At 37.3% G+C, this 18,703-nt stretch overlaps 1 protein-coding gene across 1 annotated transcript in view; it reads right to left on the bottom strand.

Moving 5' to 3' along the window:
• The window catches only part of TMTC2 (transmembrane O-mannosyltransferase targeting cadherins 2), a 257,441-nt gene that overhangs the window by 43,686 nt on the left and 195,052 nt on the right, over window positions 1-18,703 (bottom strand). Inside the window, exons 8-9 of the mRNA XM_086749874.1 lie at window positions 17,002-17,123; window positions 1,537-1,618 (exon numbers count right to left, since the gene is read on the bottom strand). Of these exons, the coding sequence (XP_086606000.1) occupies window positions 1,537-1,618; window positions 17,002-17,123 (204 nt within the window). The remainder of the gene's footprint in view (window positions 1-1,536; window positions 1,619-17,001; window positions 17,124-18,703) is intronic.

Genomic DNA, 18,703 nt, shown 5'->3' with positions numbered 1-18,703 from the left:
TACATTATTTAAATATTGTAGTTTGGTAAAGAAGTCAATACATCAGAGATGAATGATTATTTGAATAACCTTGCTTTTAGTTTATAGGGCACTTGAAAATGACACAGAGGGGATGCTGCAGGAAAAGACAGACAAGTTGACGAAGTAATGAGAGAGAAAAAAAATCTAGATCTGCAATAAAATATACACAATCATAACTTCAATTGCCAGGATGGATTGTTGAGATCTACCTTTGAATTTGTATGCAAATAGATTTCCTAATAACTATGGATAGATTTCTTAATAACAATGGCAGGAAGGGGCTTGAGTAGGATTTCAAGAAACAATCTGCTGCAAATTTTCCTCATTATCTTGAGATATCAACTATACTTATATCCAATTGAAATAATGGAGCTTATGTGCACAAATACCCCTATTAGATTTACCCGTACGGCCGTAAATAGAAGACAAGGTCACCAACTGCACTGATCCATAATGCAAAATAATGCAACACCGGGCTACATTCATTTAAATATCACGACATGTTCAAGTAACAATGTATGCATTGATTCTGGGAGCCTAACATACAGAATTTTACACTGCATAGGACCCAGCAGAAATAAAATGTGTGAGCTATTCAGACAAAGAAATCGCACAAAGTAAAAATATGGTTATTATGTGAGATTGATTTTCCCTTTTGGCTACTCATTTTCACTTATTTTACATTTACCAGTTAGAAACAAAGAGGAAATTAAAACAATATACAAAGATATATATAGTATCCCTGTGGCTCCCTACCTTCTTCCTTAACTAAGATGGAATTTATTACTTCTTTCTATATTTTCCAGTTGGGACTCCATAGCTTGCATTTTTAGATTCGTCTATTATCAGCTTTAAAATACAATAAGAATTAGTCCATAAAGTTAAGTATTTTCGGTTTCTTGGGACTAATCACATCTGGAAATATTTTTTGCACATCTAGCAAAAACAATCCAAAGTTATAAAGATACCTTCAAATTAACTGCTTTAAGCACATGCATGGTTTAGTACGACAAAGGCACAGACAATTTGTCAAAACCTTTTATAATACTTATCCATTTCAAACCATGAAGATGCTGGGAAAGAGGTAGATGTAAGGCCTGTAAATCTTCAACCAAAAGCAGACACTTCGATATATAGAACTCACACACACTCAAGTACAACTTCTAGTTGCCCACCCACTGGCAGCCAACGAAGTGAGGCCAAATGTTAATAATAATATTCAGGCCATGAAACTTCGACATATGGCAATAGTCACCTTTTTTTTTCCTTCACAGCGAGGCAGCAATACAGGAATTCCCCTTACAGGAGGAAAGCTATGCAAAATATGAAAATCTTCACCTCTCCCTCTACAGTGATTAACAAATTGAAATGAAGATGAAGTTATACATGGCAGATTAGTTTCTTTCCCTTTAAAGCAGGTATTTTGCCAGTAGCACTTTTCAAATCCTTAATCACTCAGAGAGATTAACAGCAATCTTGGAATACGTGTGGAAACTCTATCAATCTGAAACGTACCATAATGCATGTAGCAGTTTCCTTTGGTAGGATCCAGCTGAATAGCCTTTACGAAGTACTTTTCTGCCTCACTCTTGCGTCCCTTTAAAAAAAAAAACAAAAACAAAAACAGGGAAAATTATTTTAACATTGTGTCACCACAGAAATATTACCTACAGTTAAAATTTCCAAATTCCAGGCACTAGAGAAAAACAATTACTATTATCACTAGACTTAACCTAAGTAAATATGAATGTTTAAGTTTTACAGTAAGCTTTGTGGTCAGCTACTTTATGCTGCAGATCTCCAGACTGAGGAAGAAATGTGTCCAACATCGTCAATGTCCAAGAAGTAAGGAAGTGGTAGAAATTGACAAGTGGGACCTTAACAGGCTGGAGAGGTGGGCTCGTGAAAAACCTCATGAAGTTCAACAAGGCCACGCACAAGGTCCTGCACATGGGTTGGGCAACCCCAAGCACAAACACAGGCTGAGTGGAGAATGGATTGAGACCAGCCCTGAGGAGAAGGATTTGAGGGTGTTGGTTTATGAGAAGCATTGATGGCAATGGGTGCTAGCAGCCCAGAAAGCCAACTGCATCCTGGGCTGCATCAAAAGGAGTGTTGTCAGCAGGTCGAGGGAGGTGATTCTGCCCCTGCTTCTCCGTTCTCGTAAGACCCCACCTGGAGTAGTACATCCTGCTCTGAAATCCCCAACATAAGAAGGACATGGAACTGCTGGAGGGAGTCCAGAGGAGGGCCATGCAAACGATCAGAAGGCTGGAGCACCTCTCCTGTAAGGACAGGCTGAGAGAGCTGGGGTTGTTCAGCCTAGGGAAGAGAAGGCTCCAAGAAGACTTTATAGCACTCTTCCAGTACCTACAAGGGGCCTACAAGAAAACTGGACAGGGACTTTTGACAAAGCCATGTAGTGACAGGATAAAGGGTAATGGCTTTAAACTGAAAGAAGGTAGGTTTAGATGAGACATAAGGAAAAAAAAAATTACAATAACGGTGGTGAGGCACTGGAAAAGGTTGTTGAGAGAAATTGTTGATGCCCCATTCCTGGAAACGTTCAAGGCCAGGTTGGATGTGGCTTTGAGTGACCTGGTCTAGTGGAAGGTGTTCCTGCCCATGGCAGGGGGATTGGGACTAGATGATCTTTAAGGTCCTTTCCAGTCCAAACCATTCTATGATTCTATGAAATGTATTGCAAAAAAATACTGTAAAGGGCTTTGGGGGAACATCAAACTATGCTGCTTTTCTGGACAGGCATCAGGATAAGGACTACACTGACTCAAGCTAAAATCAGAAGGGAAGCTAGGAGGGAGCTTTAGACATGCCCTTAAAAAAAAAAAAAAAAAAAAAGGCAGGGGAGAGAGTAAAGAAAAACAATTTTGGTTCTAGGAAATCATAGAAGCATAGAATCATAGAATATCTCAAGTTGGAAGGGACTCATAAGGATGAGTCCAACTCCCTGCTCCTTGCAGGACTACCTAAAACTAAATCATATGACTAAGAGTATCATCCAAATGCTCCTTGAACTCTGACAGGCTTTGTGCCAGGATCCACTTCTCTGGGAAGCCTGTTCCAGTGACTGACCACTCCCTCAGTGAAGAACTTTTTCCTAATGTCCAATCTGAACTTCCCCTGATGCAGCCTCATTCCATTCCCTCATGTCCTTATACACACAGCCAACAGTAAAGTCACCACAAATAAAGGTATATAAATAAAAAATATTTTTTTTATTTTAATATGGGAAGTAAAAAAAAATTGAAAACATTTCTGATTTTAATGTGGGAAGTAGGTTTTCATCAGAAATCATCATCATCAACCACAAAACATAACTGAAATAGAAAACGTAATTTTTCAAGACAATGGTCAATGGTATGACAAAACGATCAGAAAAAATAGACAGCAGAAATGATGGTAAAAAGAACAGATATGCTTTAAATCATAGATTTTCTTATCACTGAAATCATCAAGCTACTGAGGTTATATTATGGTATACAAGTGCCAAAGCAGACTCTTTAGTGGCCGTTACTCTTTTCATGAAGAAAACAGTGATATTGGGTTAGCCTAGTCTGATACTCAGATACAAATCACCATCAGCTATTCAGTAAGATACCTGTGACCTGCTTATCGCTATCCCCACAAAATACATTGCTGTGGTTTGTGTTACAAAATAGAAGACCTCTAGAATAAAGAACAGTTAAGCTTAACTATGGAAGAAAGGCACTGTGGTCTGCACCTCTCAAGGCTGCCGTCACAGATACAAGTCTATAGGCTTTTTCAAGTTTTGTGGTCTGGAAACAGACATTGCACACATCCTGCACTATCCCACAAGTTGACATAGGAATAATAATGAGGTCTGTTCACGATTACAGCTGCTCCACATTCTCAGTATTTCCCTTAAGGGCCTTAGAGACAATGAAATAGAGAGAGAGAGAGAAAAAAAAGCTGTGCAGCACACCAAGAACTATATCAAGACCAGGTTCCATCAAAACCAACAGAGGCCATATTTCCAAGAGACCATCCTGGCAGAGATACAAGCAGGCTTATCATGTATGATAGTCCAGTTTCATAAAATGAATGTTCATTGGAGGTAAAGGTTTAGCCTTATTACTTAGTAAACTTTCTTTGGTAAACCCATATGCCTTAAAACCATATCCACATGGCACAAGGCTCCTGTCAACCAAATGATACAGTGCACTATCTTATACTGCAGTGCCTCTCATCCCTGCTTTAAAAAAAAAACACAACAAACCCACACACACAAAAAAAAAACAACCCAAAAAACCTGCCCTAAAATGAAAAAACATGACATGTAGCCCAGACTGATTTTTCCTCATCTACTAATGCAGTAAAGACATACCTATAGATTAAATGAAATTTCTTTTTTTTTTTTTTTTTTACAATAGTTTACAACCATAGTTGAGAACAAAAAGTGAAGAAGAAAATAATCTCCCATTGAAAACACAACATAAATTTGGGTGGTTATGAAATAACTATTCAAATTAAAATAATTGGGGTGGTGGGGGAGGAGGGAGGATAATTAAAGAGTAGATTTTGCACATTAACTCCAAGGTTGGCATTCTTGGTCTGGCAAAAGGTACCATGACATATGCAAGTCCAGCCTTGAGGTGTCAAAATGACAGGCACCAGGCATATGTATCACTAATACTGACAGAATTCACATTTACAGATTTTGCATCATTGCTTTTTTTAACAGACTAACATCATTAGCCTTAGCTGATTGCACTCTGTCTCTGTGTCTATTTCTAGAACATGAAAGTTCATTGAATACAGTCACAAAATACGTAGCTTCTCACAACAGAACTATGACTATAAGGCCATAAACATTTGTCAAACATAATTAATTTTCATTTACTGGGATGACTAAATATACATGACTGCTCCACTCTTTTTGGCACTTCCCAAATGGCATATTGCACTCAAGTTCAGGCCAGTCAGGAAACCTGGGGTACATAATGATGACAGGTGCCAGCATACATAGCATCAAAGGAATGACTGCGCTATTAACAGGCTCAAATACTCATTATCAGATAAAAAGGAGAAAAATCTTACAGTATATCATCCAAGATATAAAATGATGAGTAGACACTACCAGCACAGCTTCATTTGTTCACATTAGCCATAATTTCCCTATACCCTCACTTGTCAAAAAAACTTAAAGAATAAAAGCATTTTCTTGCAGAATGCCATCCTGAAGAACCTTGCATCACACCATATAAAAAGTCCCCTTCGGTGCCATCTGTCTGCTGCTAAAATGTCAATACTTCAGCATGGATTTAATACACCTTATTTTTGTGTCAAATGACATAAAAATCCAATCACTTGACAGAATCAGGCCATTTCACAATTAAACTTAAGCATTTATCAACTTTTTTCAACTACCCAATCTACACCTTAACTACTATAACAGAATGTACACATTGTGTAGTTAGATTAAGATAGCAATCCCTGTCATCGTCTCTTTCCACTCTATGTGTTAAGTGTTAAATAAAACACTTGGTATAAGGGAATAAAACTCTAACGTTTAAAGAAAATCCAAATAATTGTTTAAACAGCTGAAAAATACTGATCTGGGGCAGGAAGGCATTTTGTGTGCATGTTCACTGTTACATATATTGACCCACACAAATGCAGGCATTGAGACCCACTGGAACTCTCCCAATTTCTAGCAGCAGGGTGTGCAGTTGTATATGCACAACCACATGCTTTGGCAATTTTACAAAGCAAAAAATATAAGTTTACAGCTGCATGCTTGCAGACTTATTTGAAGGATAAAAAAGTTATAAGATTTTAATGGAAAGACTTGATGGCTCTGAGGAGGTTACAATATACCTTTCACCTGTTGGTCACCAGCTCACATCCAGTCCAGGTTGGTAGCTAATGAAAAGGTGTTATCTGACAGCTACTGGTTTGCTCAGGAGAAATGAGTGGGTGGTCCTAGCCTAAGCCTTAATGGAGATCCTCTGCACAGACGCAGTGGCATATTTATGGCTTTTCAGTGCAGAGGCCAATGAGACAGAACCATAAAACAACGAACAGCAATCTCATTGCTAGGAGAACAAAAAAAAAAAAAACCCAACCAAAACCAACAAAACAAAACATAAAGACGACACTTCAATAATTGATTTGGAGGACTGTGCTGATATTCTCCTTACTGTACGTGGACCTTACTCTAATGCATATAATGAGGACAAACTTTCAACAATTTTCCATTGATAAAGAAAACTTCTTTTTTTTTCTGCCTCCCCCTGTGCCTAAACGAAGACGAATTGCCCATGATTACCACCTTCCAGTAACACTAGTAAATTTAAAAGGAAAAAAAAGTGAATGTAACTGACACAGGGCTCTTACAACCTAGCGTGCCAGTTGTCCTGGCTCTCAGAAATACTCCACTCCCCACAAATCATGCCGACTTCAAATCTGAATGGCTGGTTATTTGCAGTTTTGGAAGCCACACAGTTAAGCGTTTAAATATGAATTCAGGAGCTCGATTTTTAAGACTAGTTCCTTGTAGAAGACTGCAGGGGTTTTTTTGTTTAGTTGGTTGCTTCTTCCCGAGAGAAGAGAACAATGGACCTGACGTCGTTAATATGGTCAGAGATCCTGCTTAACTAGGCTTTCCTACAAAAGACTGTTATGATCACCATGACAAACTAAAGAGAGCTAGCTAAGGGCAGCTGATACATTAGTAGAAGACTCTATGTTTGTCCTTAAAATGTTTAAAAAAACTGAGGAAAAATCTACTGTTTTTATATCCACTCCATTTTTTTTTCCTCACTATGCTGGCAAACTGTGCCAAATTCATATTAAGCCAGGTGTTGTACTTCAGGCTGCTAGAGGCCCAAGAACCCTGAGATGCTAGTAAAATTAGAAAAGATTAATACAGCTGAGCAGCTCTGAATAACCCTCTTGTGGAAACTATGATGACACAGTGGCAACCAGTAAGGTGGTTCAACAAATTAGGTGGTCTCCGCAATTTAAACCAACTTTATATTTCGTAAACATTCATTATTCTTTAAAGTGTGCAGGCATTTAATCAGTAGAGCAGAGACTACACTCTTCAACATTTTTACCAGCTTTAACTAGTAATAATGTGATTGTGTGAGGAACTCAATTTGTGTCACAAATGCAGTGACACATCTGCTCAACATTTTTTGGCAAGCATTCACATTTTAAATAAAAGGAATTGACTTACGATAAGATTTCTTAACGGAAAATTGATTAAACTGCAGACACTGAAGATAGAAAAAAAATTATTTTACGTATTACCTTCTTCCTCTTTAGTTCATTTTAAAGTCATAGAGAGAGTACACAAGGATAGTAAAAAGGTCTGAACTGAACTTGTGACTTCATTTCATGATTCTTTAAATTATTACAGACCTGCATATCTGTTTCATAAGCAGTTCCTTTTACGTTACAAAAGTTGTCACAGGATAGGCAAAACACAGTTTAAATGGTGTATAACTGAGTAAATTAGTGATAAAGTCTTGAAGTTTTTAGTTAGCTGGAAGAAAGAAAAAGGATCAGAGTTACATCTTACAATGAGGTCACTGACATCTGCAAGCTCCCCATCTCTCCTCTACATATTAAGACTTAAGAAATTACTTTTATATCTAGTATTTAAATATCTAAATTGATAGAAAGAGTGGTCAGGCACTGGAACAGGATGCCAAAGGAAGTGAAGGTGTTCAAAAAACATGTAGATGCGGCACTTTAGGACATGGTTTAGTAGGCATGGTGGTGTTGGGTTGATGGTTGGACTTGATGATCTTGGAGGTCTTTTCCAACCTCAATGATTCTAATGATACTTTCTCTCTCATTTTGCTGTTATTTCTACAACCCTTCCTTCTTCACTCTGAATTACAACACAAATATCTTGCACCATAATTTGTATGTGAAACACTGAAATATAGGGGATTTGCATTATTCACTTCAAAGGTTCAAAATTTATCTCAATCTCTATACATTCTGTGCAGCAAAGGGATAAATCTTGCCTCTTCACCTCATCATAATAAAATAAAAACAACTGAACATGGCAGAGAAGCAATGACTTTTAAAGGTTAATATCTGGCCAGAAAAACAAACACGAGGAAAGATTTGTAATGAGAAGAACTATATATTTAATCAGCAAAACAGCTAGTTGTGGAGGGGGAAGTTAACAGTCATGTAAAGCCCTTATTTGCACTACGAATATCAGTGGGCTTGTAAAAGATGCTGTCTTTTCAAGGGTTTCCTCTCATACCTTTAGAAGACCACAGTAAGAAATAATACTGTTACCAGTACTGATCCGCTCAAGTTCTGGCTCTCTAATAACTTCAGAAACGTGAGAATATTATCTCTCTTTGGTCTAATATATTAACCTCAGTGTACGGGAGCAAAATTTGGACTATTTTGGAGGAAATTAGGTATGAATCTGTATCTAGCAATCCATGATTATTCACCATATGCTAATCTTTACCTCACAGTAAATGTGAGGCAACTTTCTTATTATTATCCAATGTGACACATTCACACACTTTTGGCCCTGAGGTCATGACTGATGGTCTCATCCCACTCATTTCACTGGACCAGGATCCTCACATACACATCAGTGTATGCATACTGCTTGTGTAATCCAGTAAATTACTTTTAGAAATGAGCCTTGGTAGGATCAATAAAATGCAGTGTCTTGGTTTAGGTTAATCCTCTATTTGCACCTTAAGTGGTTTGCTTCAATCTAAATATATCATGTCAGTCCTCCTTCAACCACAGGGGGTTTTTGTTGACTAAAAATCCATCTACTAGCCTGACTGAAATTCTACCAAAGTTTGTGTAATTTTTCTATAAGTCAAGGTTATTTCAGAGAGTAACAACATAAACTGGGTTCTTGAGTGTATATAATTAATGGCATGATAACCAGAGACCTGAGATTTAAGATTGCTCATTGGCTTTGATGGGAATCCACTAGAGCTTAAGTATTTTTGAATGTGACACCACTGCTTATACATAGATTTTGGAATCTAAAGCACAGCTCATAATTTTACTGGCTTGGGGCATGATTCAGAGCCTATTAAGGTGATATTTTCTTCAAGTAAAGCAGTATGTATCTGATTAAGGAATAATATATTAGAGCTATTTGACAACCATTTTCTTGTTTTATGGGTCTCATATCACAAAAAAACATTCCTGTTTTATTAAAGCATTCAAAACTATACAGGAAAGAAATATAGGCATAGGATTTTTTTTCCCCTTGATTTTTTTTTTGATGTTTTGTTTAGGCTTTTAAAAATGTATACTTATTTTTTATCTTTCTTTTTGCGCAACTTGAGGTCTAAAATGAATTTACTTTCTTATATCATGGTTAAAACCAAGAAAGATTGTGTACAGTCTTAAGTAAACTTTTGAAGAATAGATTTCATTCCACACTTTGTGATTTATTTACTGTCTAGACCTATATTGAAATGTTCACCTCAGTCATTAAGCTTTAGATTATTCTATATCAAGAATATGTAATGAAATGTTAAGTAAATTTCTATGTTAGGCACTTTCTTTTCCATCCAGTCTTAAGCCACATTTTATATTTCATGATAAAGTACTGTACTAATATCTACCCATATTTCACTGGCCAGTCAATAGAATATAAATTCACTATCTCCACATACTGTTTTCACCAAGTCCTATGAATTGCTTCTAAGCTCAATTTGGCCTATATAGCGCATTTTTGTATGATTACTGACAAAATTACTACACACAGAGTAATAACAGGTGACTGGTGTCTATTCTGAACCACGTAGCAAAACAAAAAGATTTCTTTCTTTGATGAAAGTAGTTCAGTCTGTGTCAGTGATGTTTTCTATAATAAGCTTTAAATTTATGATGAGTAAAGCATGAAGTTTAGGGCTCCTCTTTTCCTGTCTACAGGGAGTTAAAAACAAAATACAGAAGATGAGATCCCTAAAGGAGGTTAGTGAGAGGTTATGTGTCTAAATACCTGCTCCAAAGTCATTTACCAACTAGTTAGACAGATACGTTATAAATGAATGAAAATACTCAGTTTTACAATTAATTTTGCTACATTTGGCATGCAGCCAAACATATATCCTAAGGGGACTGAAAAGTATATCTATGGATGCAATACTTATGGCATATGGCCAACCTCAGAAGAAACACAAGCTCAGTAGATGTCAGCTATTGAAATTTCTGTAGTTTGGAAATCCTGACATTCAGCCTGGAGGTGTTAATGCTCCAGATGCACCAGATAACCAAGCCTCAAAAGAAAAAAAAAAAAAAAAAAAAAAAAAAAGAAAGCTTATGGTTCTGGAGTCAATAAACATGACTTTCTACACTGAAGAGGGAAACCCACCCCTCCTATCCCTTACAAGTGAATTGCTTGTAAACTGGAAACAAAAATGAAAACAACTTCTGACAGTTTGCAAATTTCAGAACACATCAGAACTTTGTGCTTGGATCAGTTTTAACCCTCAAGGGACTTCACGTGGCAAGAAAAACTGTAGTGTCTGTGTCAGACTCCATAGGAAAACTGAATATATGACAGAAAAGTAGCAGTAGCTATTGCTTGGCTTAACTTGACTTCTTAGGGAGGGACTTCTCAAGGATTCAATGTAATTTACACTTTATTATGATGGCACTTAAACAGAAATATCCAATTTTCATTAAAAAATTCTTCCTAGAAGCAGTACCAACAGCCTGGGGATTTAGCCTCCCAAAATGAAACATCTAACAGCTTTGCTCATCTAATTTAATTGACCCATTCAGAAAATGTATTTTCACAGATGAAAGATTTCTGTATGTGTAGGCATTTATTTATCATTCCCAAAAGAGGTATTACTAAAAATATTTTTGTTGTTGTTGTTTTAAAGGAATTGATTACTAAAACAAGGGATAAATTGTGCTAGAAAATCATACCTATATTTCACATGTAGCATTTCAATTGCTATATCTTAATAAGTCATGATTCTTTCAACAGAACGACTGCTCTACCTCATCCCTGCCTTCTTCCAATCTGTGTAAATCTAGAGAGGCAGAAAAGAGTAGCAATCATCCAGTGACATAAAAACTGACAATATGACAGAACTGCCCAACAGAAATGCAAATTTCCTTTCTGTGCTGGAACATAAGCAGCAAGTAATTACAGAAATATTAAATGTTGAATTAGAATCATAGAATCATAGAATGGTTAGGGTTGGAATGGACCTTCAAAGGTCATCTAGTCCAACCCCCCTTATTATCATACTATGTTCCCCTATTCCCCTGTTGTCCCATTTCTTTCTGTTCTTACCACCTTCCATTTATTTCTATGTTGTCATTTATTTATATTTATTTTGAGATGACTTTCAAGGACTACACCAATTACTGAATACAGCAGGGTATTCGATAGTGGCACTTTGAGTAATTTCACGACTAAACAAAAATGGCAGGATACCTCTCTGGCCTTCTGCTTGTCAGGAACATAAGCTACAAACAACTGCAGGGAAAAATATGACCACCCACTGAGGAGGGAGTATTTTGAAACTTTAAATACTTTAAAAAAGTATTTAACTTCAGTGTTGACACTTGAATGTCACAATTCTGTTTCTTTTTTTTTAAATCCAAAACACTGCCAGTCTCTATCATGTCTATGTCTGCTTTCTCCCCATGCTCCTTTGGAGAAAACATTTTAAAAGAAAATATTTTAGATTTTAGGGAATCTTCTAGGGTGATTATTACTGAATTTAATATGGTCTGGAGCTGTAACACAGAAATTTTACAAGGCAAAGTAATTTTTTCTTACAGCACGTTGGGTGATTTTCCAAGTCAGTAAAAACAGGAGATTAACAGCACTGTGTGGTGCCATGTAAAATGCAAAAAAAAACCACTGTGCAATTTTTTTTCCAAAGAAATCCAGCAAACCCTGTAATTCCTAGATGCAACATGCTAAATGTTACAACATGGGGCTGCCCCGAAGTACTTCGGCAATTACAGACACTTCAGCAAGCTATGAGGGGTGGTTTGTGGGCTCAAGTTCACTCAAAATAGATAAAACAGAACTTCACAGCAGATTTATTTATAATTGAAATAAAGCTTCTCAGACTAGTGGGCTACTATAACAACCACCCACTGCCTGATGGCAGAGAGGGAAGCCATTAGGAGGGAGGGTTTCTTAATCTTCTCTTTAAGAAGACTGAAGTGAGAGGAGAAAAAAAAAAAATAAACGCCTTACTTCTAAAATATTTTTTTTTAGTACGATAGCTAACTCTTTCTCTTCTAGAAGGTCTGCTCATAAAATGGGAAATGAATTGCAGCACATGCTCAAGGCCTCACCTGGCACTGTCATTTTTGACAAGCTTGATTTTATCTTAGGAACTGGGAGTCTTGCAATTTTAAAGCCTTTTATAAAAATCATGCTTTTCTTTATGATATAGAAATAAATTACCTAAGCAAGGGATAAGGCTCAGATCCTGTAGTACTAAATGTCTGTGCTACCAGGAGATTAGCTAGCGCAACTAACATGTCACATCGACAAATAAATTTCTCAAGTAATTTATGCAGCTTAACAAGTTAAAGGGATGAAAAGCACTTGGAAATACATAATGCAGAAGCGCTGCAGTCCTAAACATCTATATGTTGTTCCTGAAAAATAAATTATAAAAAAAGAAAAGCACAAACTTAAGTCCCAGAAAACTGGCTATTTTCCAATTATTCTACTAGCTGAGCTACTAATCATGCTTTTCAACTGCTAAATTATGCCATTCTAATACATTTTCAGGAACATTGGAGTGTAGCGAGCTGCAATTTTTAGATATGAACATATAACATTATCCAATATAGGGGTTATGAAATACCTGTGACCTGATATTAGCTAAGATGATTGTAAATTCATTAGCTATACCTTTGGAGCTCTTAAGTTGGCCTGTCTTTTCCTGTACATATAACAGCATGCCCAAGTCCACCTGGCATTTCTTGTAGCCCAATAGAGCTAAGAAGCCTTGAGACAAATGTTTGCATTAAAACAAAGCCAGAGGGAATTGGTTTAGTACTAATAAGTATTTTTTTTTTTTACTCCAAAGGTTTTACTGCATGCAAATTTGAACTACATCACTTATGTATTTCAAGAATCAGTGACAAATTAACAGCTATTTTTGGTTTGGATTTTGGTTTTTTTTGGTTGGTTGACGTCGTAGTTTAGCCCCGCTCAGGATCAAACTACGCAGTCTCTCTCTCACTCCCCCTACCCTCTGAGGGAATAGGGAGAGATAATATAAGAAAAAAAAAAAAAATAGGCTCGATGTTTGAAATAAGGACAGGGAGAAATCCTTAAAGTTACTGTTACGGGTAAAACAGACTCGACTTGGGGAAAACTATTTGTTTATTATTAAAACCAAAGCAGAATAATGAGACAGAGAACAAGATAACCTCCCCCCACCTCTCCCTCTTCCCAGGCTTAACTTCATTTCAATTATCTCTACCTCCTCCCCCCCTGCCCCCTGAGCGGCACAAGGGGGAATAGGGAATGGGGGTTATGGTCAGTTCATCACACGTCACTTTACGCCGCTGCTTCCTCCTTGGGGAGAGAACTCCTCACATTCCTCCCCTTCTCCAGCGTGGGGTCCCTCCCACAGGCTACAGCATGAAAACAAAGCAAGATAGATAGAAACATAGAATGATTCATGTTGGAAGAGATAGGATGAGATATACTGTTCAATCCCCTGCTCAAAGTAGATTATTTATACCAGATTGCTCATGCAGGTTATTGTTCAAGTTGGAAAAAATTACAAAAATAATATTTTTATTGCTAAGTTACTAAACTTATCTAGTATAGGGTGTCTTTATTTTAAGTGTGCTGTAGAATTTAAAATTAAAATAAAGAAAAAAAGACAGGCACAGGCCATTGTGGATTTAGAAAATGTCCAGACAACACAAACAAAACAAAGAGCTTACACTCTAGAATGCTCATTTATTTCTGTGTCTCTGTTTATGAAATTCTGAAGAGCTTTCGCTGAAAGTTGGGAAAAGACAGCCTGCTGTAACAAGCAAGTAATTTTGCAAATCTCTAGTCCACACACTGGGCATCGGTGTCGTCCTCACAGTTCGTTATGGGAAGGCAAAGAAAATACATAGTACAAGAAGGCGATCCAGGTATTCAGACTGACACTAAGGGAATAAATGAGTCAGGTCGTGCTGCTTTTAGTAAGCATTAATACTGGTGACAGACTTGAGGAGGCAGAAAACCTGGGGTTAAAATTAAGCCATTTCATTGGAATTTAACTCAGGAAGTAAAGTGTAGCTGAATTTGTGAACTTTACAGGTTTGACTTTACTGCTACAGGTTTTTATACTTAGAATTGCCTTTGGCTGGAACTTAGGAACTTGTTTGAAATCCCCCTCTCTAAACTCCCACATTTCACTGTCAGAGAAAAACTTTCTATCTATCTTAGCACCCTTCCAGCCTTCACTTCATCAACCATCTCACATTTCCTGGAAAAGAGACACAGAGGAATGTTATCAATAGTGTTGTCTCAGCATATATATTCAGAAACAGGATTGCAACAAGTCTGAAGGTTTGGTTCCAAAAGATGACGGGCAAGAAGCTTCTAAAACGTCTCTTCTCTAACATCTGAAAACTAACTGAAGTAGGCTTTTCTCTCTCCTAAATACACAGGCTGTGAGAAAATGACCATGAGCCTAGACAGCAAAGTTTAACAGAAGAATAAATCACAGTTGTACCTCAAGTTAGGTGTGGGTTGAAACAACTACGCTAAAGGGAGTAGCTCTAATGCTGTTAAATCCCAAGGAAGTCTCCGCAGACTTCCAGGATGCATGTCAGTTACAGCAATCATATATTTGTGATGGGAACTAATACTAATACAGTTCAGTACACTAGAAACTAGACAAAATTCATTTAATGTGAATCATTGAGCAGAAGGTAGGCTGCAAAACTGATTAAGGATAAGTGACCAACACGGAGACAAAAAAAATCCATATTCTACTGCCAAATCTTATCATCCATTTTCCTGTTGAACGTCATTTCAGACTTTGTAGCTGAAACAATTAAATGAAATAAATGCCAAATTTCAATAGATCAAAAATAAATTAACTTTTTTTTCATGAATGAAATGAAGATTTGTGTACATTTTTCATCACTTCCTTCCCAAAGTTGGGAGATGCCACTAAGGTTTAATCTTATAACTGAACTTTCAGAATGATGGGACAAAACTCAAGATTTCTTTTTAGTGGCTCACACTGTTTCTCTGGAGTTATGGTACTCGAGGATTTTACTATTTTGAAGGAAACTGAGATCTTTTTTCCCAGAACAACTGCAAAACTTTCCCTATAAGACCTCATATTTCATATACTCAGCAATTCAGAAGCTGTGCAGAATTAACCAGAGGAGTACTGGAGTGGAGAGGTTAAAAATAGAAAAGGCGGTGTGGTGGCGGGGGGTGGGTGGGTTGGGTGACTAAGATTTTTTAATTTTAATTGAGAAAACTCTTTCTTTCCCCACAGCAATTCTAATAAATTAGTATTTTTGTGCCAAAGATGATCTAAGAAGAAACCAGTAACCCTGACTTTCTGATATTACTCTTAGGTACAAGATATGAAGGTATTTGCCAGAAAAGCAAGGTATATCAGGACATTTTGCTGTGTAACCTATTTACAGTTCTATCCCTGAGGAAGGTTATCAGTGAGTGCATGTATTTGTCAATATAAAAAAAAATTAACTGTAACTGGAAATTGTAGTAAAAAACTGCTTTTCCAAGGACTGGAACTGACAGGCAGTGAGGATGTAACACAAACAGCTTGACTTCCATTACTAGCTAAAAATTCCCATCAAGGTAGTTTTTAATCAAACTCTGTATTTGACATTACATGATAGCACTGAACAAGTTTTAATGCTAATAATGTTGTCACTTGTTGCTCACATAGAAAACTTCTGTTCTAATTTCTCTCCCTTTTCCAAATTCAGATACTCTCCACAGCAATGGATCTGCTGAAATTAATTACGAGCTACTTTTCTTCACTGGATCTCTACCATGTGTTCAAAGACAGTTTTTGCTTGAAGACTGGATAAGGCATGCGCCCAGACAAAGTAAAAGCTTATAGCTAGGTGAAAAGTTGAGGAAGATATTCAGACTGAGGCACAAAGATTGAAGAGCCACACAAAGGTGTATCAGCAGAGCACAGGAAGGAAATATAAAACCACTGGGGTGAACAATGAAAGCAAATGTGGAAGAGAAAGACAGGAAAGAGGATATGGTCAGAAAACTAGGAATGAGAAATGGAAAACAAGTGAAATGGAGTTTTAAAATAGAATTATATTAGTGAATAAAATAGAAATCCATTTTCATCTTCAAAATGTGTGAAAAACAAGGAGGGACTAGCACTCTGCTATAACTACCATTGGGCTCGTTTAGCTGGAGCTATAAGCTCATCTGTACTCAAAAGGCAAAGTAAATGTTGGAGAAATTAAAAAGTCCAACTCTTCTGATTTTGTTTAGAACCAGCTCTTAGTAGTTGAGAAGCTCTTTTCACATGTTCAAAGAGATACTCTTAAAGAAGTGCAAATTCAAAGCACGAGACACGTTATCCACAAAGTACAGGTGACAGCCCTAGCTCTGCCATAGGCTGCTACAACCATGCTGGGTCAAACACAGTATCTTTTTGTATTAATATCATTACTTGTGATCTAAACTACTTATAGTAAAGGCTTTTTAAACCAGAGAACTCCTTACTATCTGTTTAAAAGTTCCTACCTACTATAGATGTTTTCTTCTGGCACAGAGGTAGCAATATTTCAGGAATGGATGCAATGTTTCACAAAAAAAAACAACGCCGTCAAAATCCTTAATTAGAAAGGAACTGAAATATCATGACAAATAGAGCAACAAGCAATTTTCAGGTCAAAATCTTCCCATCCCTTTACCTAATCTTCTTGAAAGGTCTGGGACTAGCTCCCACAAGCTGCTGATTAACTCACCGTCAAAGCCAGTAGTTTTCCATAGGTGAGATGGGCTGGGATGTGGTCGCTCTTGGATCGCAACGATTCCACATACCAGCGCTCTGCTTCTGGCAGTCGGCTCATTCTCATATAGGCTTCTCCTACAGGGTGAAACAAATGTTAGTGAGAATGTCCAAAATTTCTCAAGGTCTCCATAATTTATTACCTCATTCATAATTTGCTGTTTATCAACCGTGTAGAGATCTTGAAAAGGGTGAAGTGCTTTGAACATCTGCAATGAAAAAGTGAAATAGTCTTACACACACTTGAGTGAGGAGATTGAATTACGGCCTTATTAGGGCTGAAAGAGCGTGGTTGAGATAAAAGTCTTATTAGAACAGAATTTCAAGAGAGCACTCCAGCTGCTAAGTTTCAGTCAAAAGTCTCAAAATAACAGAAATGTTATCACATCTACTATAGAGAAACTACTTCTTTTCCATCAGGCTATGTTGCACATCACGGAGTGGTAGGGAGAATACAGAACATTCTTGCATTTAACCATAATACATCAAGAACCTAAACATAAATGTGCCCCTGCCCAAGCCAGTGACAGACCAAAATGCCTACAGGAGAGTCTGTATTCCACCATCTCACCAGTTGACTCATTCCAAATAGGTGGCTAACTATGTTCCCAAAACTATGAAGTCACAGTTTATTCAGTGTCACCACTGGAAGGTGAAGAGAGGACTACAGTTGACCCAAGTAGAGGATGGCTAAGGCTGTCTCCAAGTGAGTCACTGCCCTTGGTTCTGCATCACATGGGAATGAACAGCTGTGAGGCATCGGGGCAGGGGGGGGGGGGGAGGATGGGATGGGACGGGGGACAGGACGGACACCAATGTTCTCTGTTCCTGTTCAAGCTCAAGGCCAAGTATCACACCCTCAAAACTCAGAGAAAAAGGTACCACCTACATGCTTAAAGTAGTAAAATAGAAGGAACCCAGCATGAGAGCTACTTTATCTTGAGTACTTACAGGTGCTATGGAAAATTTTCTTGACAGAAGAAAATTGCACAAGGTCTAGGTACATTTTTTTTTCCTTTGCTATCTTTGTCGCCAAAGGATAAGGATCCCAGGCAAAATGTGGCACATAAGTTTGAGTTTTAAGAGTTAGGGTAGATAAAATAAATGTGATGCCACGCTGAGCTAAGGCTAAGGTAAACCAACACTATTTTTAAAAGCAAATAGAGTTTTTCCAAAAAGGAGTGCTAGCCTGTATATATAGCAGATTAGGATTTCTAATTCAAGGATCTACAGAGTACTCTGTACTCATTCATTGGTCTTGGATATCTGACTGTGTACACTGAAGTAAATGATGTTCCAGTCCCAGGAGTACTCAAGTCATTCTGCTGCTGGTTAAGGCCAAACTAAAAGAACAACTTCCCCAAACCCCAAGCCAAATTAAAAAAAAAAAAAAAAAAAAAAAAAAAAAAAAAAATCCAAACAGGAGAGAAACCCCAAAAGAACATGAACACCTCCCAGAACCCATGACCAAATTCAGGGATATCAACGTCACGTGCATTTTTTTCACTATCAACTCTCACAAATAAGTGACATAACATTAGAGCTTGTCATGCACAAAATTAAGTCAAGTACTGAAAGGATGGAAGAAATCAGAAGTCAAGCTATATGTTCCCCTCAATTCCTCTCCCTAGCTGTACACTTTATGATAGAATGTTTAA

The sequence above is a fragment of the Chlamydotis macqueenii genome, chromosome 1, assembly GCF_036417535.1.
Source record: "Chlamydotis macqueenii isolate bChlMac1 chromosome 1, bChlMac1.mat, whole genome shotgun sequence".
Taxonomy (NCBI): domain Eukaryota; kingdom Metazoa; phylum Chordata; class Aves; order Otidiformes; family Otididae; genus Chlamydotis; species Chlamydotis macqueenii.
The sequence above is the reverse complement of the archived record's forward strand: the minus strand, read 5'-3'. Positions and strand labels throughout refer to the sequence as shown.